Source organism: Cryptomeria japonica, chromosome 1, assembly GCF_030272615.1.
Source record: "Cryptomeria japonica chromosome 1, Sugi_1.0, whole genome shotgun sequence".
NCBI lineage: Eukaryota > Viridiplantae > Streptophyta > Pinopsida > Cupressales > Cupressaceae > Cryptomeria > Cryptomeria japonica.
The window spans coordinates 534,492,276-534,504,852 of NC_081405.1; the positions used below are offsets into that span (position 1 = coordinate 534,492,276).

The following is a 12,577-nucleotide window of genomic DNA, read 5'->3' on the forward strand; positions in this document are numbered from 1 at the left end:
TTTATCAACCCTATCTATGTTATGAGTTGGCTATTGAGATTGGAGCACCATTGGTTTATACCTAGGACACTTGCACTTCAAGTGACTATACTCATGACATAGGCAACACCGAAAAGGTAAAATCCCATAATCCAGTTGCTGAACCCAGGAATAAGAACCTGCACACATATCTATAGCATCTGGCAAAGGATTAGTAAGATCAATTTCAACACAGTTTCGAGTGAAGGCTATTATCCTTCTCCCTAGGGTTTGCAAAGAGGCTCCAACTAGCCTCCCAAGCACTGAAGCGAGCATCCATAGCACATCCTCCTGACAACATTCCACCGGAAGATGCGGCAAACAGACCCACACTGGGACCCTATTCGGGAGTTCCTCTGAAGGGTTGAACCCTGCATACCAGGGTTTGATAAACAACCCCACCTGATTGTAAAAATATGACCCTCATTCAAAAACCCTACTCTGATCCTCCATACAATTGAAGGTAACCATGAAGTAGTTGTTTGCCAGTAACATAATCTCCATCTCCCCTTCCAGAGCCCAAGATCTCTAAGCCCAGTTCTCCAAAAACTACAGAGAAACCCTCATCCCCCAAAACTTGCAGTATAACGAATGTTTGGAAAAGTAATCAACATCTTCCACTATCCTCTCCAGAGGAATACTCACCCTAGGTCTCTCACTGCACTTCTCCAGGAAGCCATTAATCTTTGAGATCCAAGAACCCCCATTACTTCCAGCCTCGGACTCTGAGGAAAAAAGGTTATTATCAAAGGTCTTTACATTATGGGGTGGAGATTTCAAACCCACTGCAGCCTGGAAATCCATATCGTGAGGCGCTTTCGAGGTCTCTCCACCAGATCTAGACATCGCACCTCTCAAAGAGCCCACCTCCCGAAAGGAACTAGCCAATGACTCTGCACCCTCTTGCAAAAAACACCCTCTCGCCACCGTGCAACTTGAGCCCCCCACTACCCTTCCTCATGCACAGGCTGCAGTTTCGCAGAAAACCCGATCCCCTGCCCCCCGCAACACCTCCCACCACCTGCAGCCACCGCTCCACCTTTACACCCACAGCCCCGAAGCCAACCCCTCCCGCAACAACACCCTCATACGTAACTGCCACCCTCACGCTGCCGCACCAACATGCAGGCCCTCCAATGAGCTAGGGTTGCGATGCCCTAGCCTGCATTCGACTCCCTCCATGCGCAACGCCTCCATCTCTCCTACTCGAAAAATTTAGCAAAGATAATTATCAATTTCAAAAATCCATACTAAAATATTATTATTTACATTATTTATTTTATTTTTTAATCAAATAAATTTTTATCTTTTGTATGTAAATTTTAATTTTATATTATAAAATATTATTATTATTATTTGTAAAATGGCATCATCCCAATATAAATATTTTTTTATTGTTAAATACATATTAATAATTTAATTTATAAATGATTGTCTTCAATAGAACTTATTTTCAAATATCACTAAAGGGAAGTCAAAGTGTGTAATAATGCTTCCAAATGCTATCTAATCAAAAAGTTGATGCAAAAATTCTTACAAACTCATAAACTATTACAAATTAGATAAACACTTATAAAATATAATTATAAATAAATAAAACCATAACACCAAATACACATGGAAAAACATTTTGTAGGAAATAAATCACACTCTAAAAGCTAGACTTAATTCTATTATTAGCAACACCAATAGTTATAATACAATGCATATAGCCAATGCTCTTGACGATTAGCTACAACAAATAATTCAAAAAAAATTCAGCAACATAACAATTCTTTATAAAATAACCAACTTGTCTCCCTAAAATGAACTAAGACAAACATATATAAATAGAAATCAACATAAAGAAGCATGCACCCATGGTTTCCAAAATCATCTTCAATGTCCAAGAGGTAAGTTGTGTCACAAACAACACCTTGCTATTCACATGGCATGTTTCACATAGAAACTTTCAACACAATGCCTATATCTCCCTTAATAGTCACCTTGCCATATGCAGCACCTACCTCACACCACTTGTCAAAAGTGAACTCAAACCACAAATGCAAGCTCCCAAAAAATATCTCTTGATGACTCTTCCATCGAACTAGAAAAATTATAAAAGAAATTCGTCATAGTCTCAAGATAGAAACCTATGACACTAGTTCCCTAAACGTTAGGACTTCCAAAGTGTGTGAAAATAAAATAAATAATTAAATAACAATATTTGGACTCTAAGGTTGAGACACCTTAATCCCAACATTCTCCCACTTCTCAAATAATTGTCAAGAGTTAAAACATTTTGTCATTTGTTCAAGGCCCCAAGGCCCATATAACTTGTGTGCATGATTTGGACTTCTCAATATTTACTAGCTTTGTGAGTGCATCTACAATATTCAACAAAGTAAGCATCTGCAATATTCACCAAAGTATTGATCAACTTTTTCCCACTTTACTTTTTCATCTTCCACTATATCAAAAACAAAATGAAACTATAATCAATATTCTTTGTTCTGGCATGGAAAGTAGGATTCCTTGCTAAAGAAATAACACTTTGGCTATCACAACAACTAGTAGCATCAAAACCAATATTAGAATATAATCTTTTAAGCAAAATGGATTCCTTACAAGCATGATTAGTTTCCATGTACTCTACTTGTGACTATAACTTTCCACTTTCTATCCAGCTCACTGTACCGCCAAACATCATGAGAACATATCCACTAGTGGATCTTCTATTATCAATGTCACCTACCCATTATGAATCCACATATCCATGAATGCAAACTATATGTCAAGGTCTAATAGGAAAATCATAAAAATAAAAAAGAATACTCACAAGAGGCCCTCAAATACTTGAACACTCTCTTAACCACGTTTTAATGCACCTACGAAGATTTTCCATATACTGACTAAGGAAACCCATTGATTGAGCAATGTCTAGCCTATTACAAACCATAACATACATCAAATTGCCTACAACACTTGCATAAAGTACATTAGACACGTTCTCCATCTTAGTAGGAGATTTTGGACAATCCTCCACAAAAATATTTGTCCCTTGTAACACCAAAACAACTAACTACCTGCAAGCTATCATGTTGAATCTCCCCAACATAGAGTTAACATACTTTAGCTCAACCAAAGCTTTCAACTAGCTCTATTTTCTAATGATCACAATCCCCAGAATATATATCCTTGCGTCTAGATTTTTCAGTTCAAACTATGCTACTAATTGAGACTTCAAATATGAAATCATTCTTTTACCATTCCCAATAAATAACATACTAGATTCGGGTGAACTCACAATAATGGTTCCCACTTTTTTGCCACTTTTGACACCGAGATGAACATTTTTGAAGTAATCATCAACTTCCGAGAACTATCACTTTTAAACTATTAAAAATTTGAAGATGATGTAAATTAGTGATTTGTAGCATTTTGTATGTAGATTATATATTTATTTTTTTCAAATTTTTTTGAAGGATTTTTTTATAATTTTTCCATCTCCCTCAAAAAGTAGTTTTTTACAACAAACTGCATTTTTTAAGAGTGATGTGCCTCCCGAAATGCATAATTTTTTTCTATAAATGATAAAAACTCAATTATTTTGAATTTTGGTTTGTAACATAAATATCTAGGGCTTGCAATTTGTTTGATATTGATATGTTGAATATTTTTCATTTTATTAAGTTTTGAAGTCCGACTAGTCATAATTCAGACATAGGTTTAAGTTTGAACACATAACTTGTTCTATATATATCGAAATTCAATTTTATTTTTTTTGTTAGAAAGAAGACATCAATACATGGGGCATATATATTTTTAGAATTTTTTTGAATTAGTTTCCTATTTTTCCCAATGCGTTGTTGAACAGAGAAGTTCATGTTCAGTGAAAAACCAATATTTCATAAAATTAAAAAAAAAGAACATAATAAATTCACAATGTAATAAAATTATACTCATTAGAAAGCTTGCTCCAAGTACTACCATATATTTTTGGGTTATCAAGATTATTTCATTTGTGCCTTAAACCAGAGGTCTGAAGGCAAAAATTCCTCAGAACTCTGAATTTTTTTGGGAGAGACCTCTAACAAGAGGGTTCGAATGAACCCTGGTTCGAGCGAAGGGGGGTCCACTCGAACCCTAAGGGGTGCAAGCCAACCCCCCTTCACTTTAACCCACATGCAAAATTATGACACACACATTTATGTAATGACTGGGTTCGAACGAACCCGACCTTTTCTAACTGTTAGCATTCGTTTGAACCCTAGCCGAGTCAATTTTTTTTTTTTAACATTTTTGTAGAGTCACATAAAAATATATAATTTTTTTCATTTTTTAAAACACAAATGATTAAAACAATTCACATTTTTGGATGAAAGAAGACATTCAAAAATTATTTTGACGGCAATAATTTGAAGATATTTGAAGGTTTTTTTCAAAGCATGGGGAACAAGAAGAGAAGGAAAAATAAGACTTCAAAGAATTATTCTCCCGAAACAGAACAAAGAAGGAAAAGATATCATGATGCAAATATGTATTTTTTATTTTTATTTCTATTTAATTTTATATGTATTACGTACCAAAAATTGTGTTTATTTTTTTATCTTATATTTTCAATAAAAAATAATTTAATTTAGATCACGGTTTTAATTTAAAATTTAGATCTTTAGGACCCCTCTCTTTCCCATTTATTATTATAGTTTATAATTTAATTTAGATAGTCCATAAATATATAATTTAATTTAGATTTTGAAACCATGTGTCTTTATAGTTTAGCAAACATTTCAATTGGTCCTTTAAAATTAATAAACTTGTCTTCTGTATCTTCAACAATAGGCTCTTTTTGTTTTATCCTTAGAAAGGGCTTGCCTCTCGAGTAGCCCTTAAGGCTCGATGAGAGGGAACGACCCAAAGTGGTAACAAGCTAAAGCCAAGCTCTTCCAAGCCACTATAAATAAATGTGTTTGTCACGAAAGTTGCAAGCAACGGGTGTTACATGTTGCTATAACGATGTTATGACTCCCCATAAACCTTATAGAGCACTTGACCTCTATAGGTTGGGAGGCCTTCCATTTAACAGAGCATAACATGCTACTGATTATAGCCACCCGAACTGATGCCCTTACTAAACACCTTTTGTGTTAGAAGCCAAAAACCTTCTAGTTGTTGGCACAAGAGGTCGGACCTCTGTAGCGGCTTACATTCTTACAGTTCTTAGTAGAGATAAAAAGTTCACCACAAGGAGTTTTCATGGGGATTGGTGCTTGTCTGCCCTGGAGAAGTGAGTGCCATGGAGGGGAGCCACTGGAGTCAACCACCTAAGTACCAGCTCTGAATTGCATAGCTCAGGGTAACCCCCCAAGTGGGATTCAACAACTACTATCTCATCTAACCCTAGGATTTGTGCTTGCAAGATCAAAACAATCAAACACTTTCAAACAAACAAACATTATGTCTTCTTTGTTTTCAAGTGTATGCAAAAATATTTCACATTATACTTGAGTCCCCTTAAAACCTATATTATGTGATACTAGGACCTATTATGTGATATTAAGACCTATTATCTGCGATAATACCTATCTTAAATATGACATAATAGAACCTATTATAACATAATAGGTCTTATTGTGACCTAATAACATGATCACATATGCAAAAACATTTCACTTTATATACTTGAGTCTGGGCCTTAAGAGGTCTATATTTATGATATATTAGGGCCTATTATGTACATGCGATAAATTAATGACCTATTATCGCATAATTTAGGTCCTCATATCACATACATAATAGGTCCTAATATTTTAATATTATAGGTTTAAGGGGAGTCAAGTATAATGTGAAATGTTGTTGCATACGTGGTTATGTATTAAGTCATAAAATTAATAAGATCTATTATGTCATAATTTAGGTTCTAACTTATATCATCTTTACGATAGGTACTTAATTTCATGTGATAGGTCCTTTAATATCACATAATATATCTGTCTTAAGGGGAGTCAAGTATATTAATGTGAATTTTTTTTGCATATGTGGTCATATTAAGTAATAATAAGGCCTATTATGTGATATCAAGACTTATTATGTGATTATAGGTCTTAAATGTGACATAAATTTAGAATCTATTTATATTACTTGACATATGCAAAAACATTTCACATTATACTCAAGAATCCCATTAAGACCTATAGTATGCAGATCATATTAAGACCTATTACATGTGATATTAGGAGGTCTATTATGCAATAATAGGTCTTAAATATGACATTTAATAGTTCACCTATTATGACATAATTTTTAAAGGTCTTACTAAATGTCTTGAAAATTTGGTTTCAAATTAAACTTGGAATTTTGTTACATTAAAAATATTCTCTGTCATCTTAAATTATGTCCAGAATGGTCTCGAGAAGAAAGGAGTTCTGAAGCGGGAGTCAGGGTAAACAAACCTATTGAAGAACACAACATAGTTGATGAACATAGGGAGGAGCTTGCCCAAGTTGAACCAATGGATGAGCATATTGTGGATCTAGATAAATAGGTGAAGATAAATATTTCTTATAAAAATTTAGATGATTTAATTGAAATGGATGTGGATGAGTTGAAACATCTCAGTGAAGAACCTATACATACTAAAAAGAGGTCAATGAATAAAAGTGCAAAAGAAATAATATCTCAATTCTACAATCTTGACACTACACTAGAGAAAGCTCAGTTGTTATCAATTGTAATTACTCGTAAAGACTTAATAGATCCACTAAAATTATTGGGTATAGAAACAATTAGTCAAAAGAGGAAAACTTCTCAACTGCAAAAATCTATTGTTGATAATGTTAAGAAAGGTTTGGTGAACATTTGTAAAAATTCTCGAACAGTAGATAAGACCATTTCAAGAAGATTGATGTTGACATCTCTAGTGAATGAAAGATTTCCTCAAAAAAGACAAATCTCTTCACTGTCATCTGAGTTTGGTTTTAGTAGAAAGACAATATCAAAATATGTTAAAAGGAGAAAGAGTTTGGATGATTTTACCTGAAAAGGGAATTGGGTAATTATGTGTAGAGCTCCTCATTCTGATAGAATTGAAGATGTTGTTAGGAACTTCGTGATAAGTTTTTTGAATGATAATACTCATTCTTCATCAAATAGTAGAGATTTTATCAAGCAAAGGATTGGCCATGATCATTATGATCTCCATGTAAAACATTGGATAAACACAACAAAACATTAGTTGTATATGTTGTTTACTAAAACAAACCCTCATATAAAGATTGGACAAACCATGTTTGAATGGTTAGGGCCATATTATGTGAAGGTAAACAAAGTCTTCGAAACTTCTTGTTGTTGTTATTGCATCGAATTTGATCTATACTATTAGGTGTTTCGAAAGATTAGAGAAGATAGTGGTGGTTATGAAAAAGCTCCTCCTAAACGAACATGTCAATTCATAACATCCATCTTATGTGATAAAACAGATGATAATGCAATCGGTCAAATAAATTGCATAAAAGGAATTTGTGGAACATGTGGGGACTTGGCTAAATTTCCTTTGAGAGATGAAGATACTGACATGATGAAGATGGTAAAGTGCAAGAGTTACAAGTACAAAAAAATTGAAACAAAATTTGGAAAGGAATCCACAAGGTTAGATTATGTAGAAGAGGAAATACCTATTGGAACATTTATGGAAAAATTTTGTAAGTTGATAAAACCATACATATGCCACAGTTTTTTTTCCAATTGGAAAGAAGAACAATTTAAAAGATTAAGAGACACTTTCCCACTTGGAACTATTCTATCCATAGTGGACTTCACAGAAAATTACTCTTTTGCACATCAAAAAGAAATTCAATCAGAGTACTACTTTTCAAAGTAAATCACTATTTTGGTGCATATGTGTTATCGACATGCACATATGGATTTGGATGGTGTTGATAGTACATTTGAAAATTGTGTTATTAAGAAAGAGTACCACTTCTATATGAGTGATGATAAGGAGCATGACACACTTTTTGTACAACATTGCTTTAAGAAGACTTTTGAATATTTGAAAGAGAGAGGCATAACAATAATTAAAAATTTTGTTTGGTCTGATGGATTTGTGGCACAATTCAAATCTTCGAGGCCATTTTATGCACTATGTAGATATCATCAAAATGACAAAATACCACATGTTTGAAGTTTTTATGAGACTGGTCATGGAAAGGGTGAACATGACAGTGTAGGAGCTTATATCAAACGTGCCCTAAGAAAGCATCAAATAAATTACATAGGAGATCATATAGACGATGCACATGATGTTGTTGAATGGTGTAACAAACACTTTGAGCAACCTAATTATCCTAGAGAATCATCATCGAGAACATACAAACCCATTCCATATAGAGTGTTTTGGGATATAACCGGTACGTGTTCTCTTTTAGTGTTTTATTTAAATTTATTTAATATTTTTTAAATGTTCCTAGTTCAAATATTTTAATTTAACAAATTGATCTACATGTATGATGTGTACACATGTACATTTTGTAGACGTGGATAGAAAATCGATGCATGAATGCAAGAACGTGGAGAGGACAAGATAATCGCCCATGGACATTATACATTAGGGATTATTCATGTTTCTGTTTTGATTGCATTGTGGAAAACTATGTTGATTGCAAGAACCAAGAGCTTGGATATGTTAGTGAATGGAAATTGGTGCCACTAGATGTTTCTGACACATACGAGGATTCAAATGAGGATGAAGTCTTTGAAGACATTCCTTTGATTTCTGGTGATTATGATCATATTTCAGGATTGATTAAAAAAGGTATATGACGTACACATATATTTAAATTAAATATATATATTTATTTCATTAAAAAATGTTGCACATACATGTAAATAAATTATATATAAGTGTAGACACTCAAAATTGTCATGTCTAATTAAATAAATATTTTATTTATTTAATTATCTAAGCCTAATTCTTCTATTAATTAAATAAATCTTTATTTATTTAATTAATTCATTTATCCTCTTCTAGCCTTATTTCTCATTTAAATAAATGCATTTATTTATTTAAATTATCCTTTTCCTAAATTAAATTAATATTTTTATTTATTTAATTATCCCACTTCTTCTGATAATTAAATAAATCTTTATTTATTTAATTAATTCATTATCTTTTTCTACACATGACATATGTCATTCATCTCTTAATTCCTACACTACCTACCTCTTTCATTATTTTATTATTTCCTCTACCTACCCTCTAATCCTAGCCGACCTCCTTTTTACACCTCTCAATCTTATCCCTCCATTTCATATTGTGTCTTCTATTTAAGGAGATGCTTTCTTCATTATCAATGGAGATAGGAAGAATGGAGATAAAAACCCTATTGGACATGTGATGGTATAATCTTTGTGATTTCATTTGATTTACATTGTCTTAGGTAATCGTCATATGTTATGGTGGATCTTTGTTGATTGTTAGGCTAGGGTTTTGTGGTTGGATTCATTTAGCCTTTCAATATTGTTATTATTGTTATCCATTTTCACCATAAACATTTTGGAACGCCCCATGGGACACGGATTTTTCTTAGATCTGTGTTTTTTTGCAGATTTTTCTAACCCTATATTGCTATTTTGTAAAACAATTTGGAGAATAACCTTGTGCAGCTAGGGTTTTGGACACAAAATCAAGATCTTGGAGAGATTCAATCATATCTCACAAACAGATATGAAATTTTGCACCAAATTTGTTTTGTAGGTTGAAAAAAGTATCAGGAGCTCTCAATCCAAAATTCAGAATTTTTGGAGCAAATTTTCATTTTCTAGGAATTTTTTATGATTTTTCATAAAAAATTAATTTTGAGAGCAAATGAGAGAAGTTTTTGGATTTTATTACATTTTTGGAAATTTCTCATAATTATACAAGGATTTGTTCTTTGTGATTTCAATTTTGATGCAAAATATTTCCCTAAAAATCGGATCTTTAAAAATTAGGTTTTTTATTTATTTTGATCAGATCTCACAAACCGGTTCGAATTTTGACATAAAATTTTTTGAGCAAGTCAAGAAAAGTATCAGAAAGATTTAATAAAAATTTCAGATTTTTTGGATCGATTTTGCATTTTATATGAATTTTTTATGATTTTTCATAAAATCTTAATTTGGAGAGAAAATTTAAAAAAAATTTGGATTTTTTTACATTTTTGGAAATATCTCAAAATTATACACAGGATCTGTTATTCTTTATTTTAAATTTGATGCAAAATTATTATTCAAAAATCAAATCTTTGAAAATTAGGGTTTTGCATTATTTTACTCATATCTCACAAACTGCTTGGATTTGTTGTATAAAATTTTTTGTGTAGATTTAGAAGACCATAAAGACTCTCCAGTAAAAATTTTAGATTTTTTGGATCTATTTTTCATTTTATATGAATTTGTTATGATTTTTCATAAAAAATTAATTTTTGGAGCAAATTAGCAAATTTTTTGGATTTTCTTACATTTCTGGAAATCTCTTGAAATTTTACAGGTGACATTTTTTTATGATGAATCAGATCTTTGAATTGGTCAACAAAACGCATTGTTGAAGGCCCCTATTTCACAAAGTCTTTTGGATCTAAAATTTACCTAACTTGTGTGCTTGTAGGAAGGGGTGATCATTTGAAACAATCCAAACTACTAACAAATCTTTGTTGTAGGTCCTTGGCAAGGGTTTTTATATTTTTATTGTGTGCCTTGTTTTCATAGACTAGCAAACACTTCCATTGGTGCACTAAAATTGAATCATTGTCTTTTGTGTCTTGAGCAATAGGCTCTTTTTGTTTAATCTTTAGAGGGCCTGTCTTCTCGTGTGGTTATTAGGACTACTAGTGAGAAGAGAATGACCCAAGTGGTAGCAAGGAAAAACCCACCTCTTTCGAACCACTATAAACAACTGTATTCATGGTGAAAACTATGGATAACGTGTGCTGATTAGTTCATACCGACACTATGTCTCCCCATAAACCCGTTTGATCAAATTTATTTGATCATTTGTAGGGCGTAACCCCTACTGGCTGGGAGCCTTCTATATTTACAGAGCTGAAAGTGCCGCATGTATGGCCACACAAGCGGATGCCCTTACTAGCACCTTTTTGTTTTAGAAGCCCAAATCCTTCTAGTTGTTGGGGTAGGAGGTCGGACCTCTGGTAGCGGCCCACACACATACAGTTCTTAGTAGAGATACAAAGTTTGCCATGGGGAGTTTTCATGGGGACTAATGCTTGGCTAACCCGAGAAGTGAGTGCCGAGGGTGGAGCCAATAAGGTCAAGCATCTAAGTATCCGCTTTGAATAGCGTAGCCTCGGGGGTAAAACCCCATGTGGGATCAACAACTATTGTCTTGGCCAGCCATAAGAATTGTGCTTGATTTATTTTAAACATTCAAAACATTCAAGACCAAACAACAACATATTGTGTCTTTTGTGTCTTCAAGTGTATGCAAAACAACTTTACATCAAACAACACACTTTTCTTAGAGTCATTTTTAGTCTAAACACTTGCAAACATTGAGTCCTCATCAACATTGTGTCCTCTTGTCACGAAAAATAGTCAAACATTCAGATTTGGTCACAACCAACAACTTCAAAAATTGGAAAAATTTTACAGTCCAGCAAACAAAAGAAATCAGTTTCGGAATACTTGAGCTTCCTAGGTTGTTTCTTCCAGTTTCATCTAGCATTCAACCTGTCTTTGGGTCTCACACAGCCCATCATTGCTTCACATCTCATTTTACATTCATACTTGTCTAAACTTGGGTCAAAAGGTCACTTTCTTGTCCTCATCATACTTTGTCAACACACTACATACAACTACACTTTGCTAAGTGGTCCCTCATCAAGGTTTCTTACCTTTGGGTCTCATTTGGTCTTACTTAGAGTCAAGGTCAGCTTACCTCATCAAGAGAAACTATCCTCTCTTTGGAAGTCACACCTACTCTACTACATACATACTTGGTCTTACACTTTGGACATTGCAAGTACACCTCATATTCATTTACATTCCATCCAACTCTTGGTCTTCCATACTCTTTCCATTTTTCATCTAGTCTTACACATCTTGGTCAAATACCTAGTTCATGGTTGAAACCCGTCTTCAAAAATCTAGGAGAAAAGCTAAAGAGGCTCAAGAGTCCACAAACATGAGTTCTTATGAGTATGATAATGATTTATTTTTCAATCCTGAGCACACTACATTTCCTGACATGGATGTTTATAGAAACATTCCCAATGTGGAAAACACAGACACTACAAACAACAATGCTACACACAATGACAATGTGGACAACTTTTCAATACATTCAGTAGATGTAGAAGAATCCATTATGAATCCCCATTTCAATAGATTGGTTGAAGAAATAATGAGGAGGGATAGACAATACTTCTTACACATGATGGCACAAAGTGGAGCCAAGATACCTCATGATTTTGACATGTCTCAACTTATGGAAAACCGACCCTCGCAACAAACTCACTCCAACATGGATCAAAGGAGACCTAATAGTGGAGGAAATAGAGGACCAGATATGGTACCTGAATCACCA

At 33.5% G+C, this 12,577-nt stretch overlaps 1 protein-coding gene across 1 annotated transcript in view; it reads right to left on the minus strand.

Annotated features, from left to right (window-relative positions):
* Positions 1–898: 898 nt before the first annotated feature.
* LOC131858027 (disease resistance protein RUN1-like) overlaps positions 899–12,577 on the minus strand; it is a 45,606-nt gene continuing 33,927 nt past the window's right edge. Inside the window, exon 8 of the mRNA XM_059210873.1 lies at positions 899–1,127. Within this exon, the coding sequence (XP_059066856.1) occupies positions 899–1,127 (229 nt within the window). The remainder of the gene's footprint in view (positions 1,128–12,577) is intronic.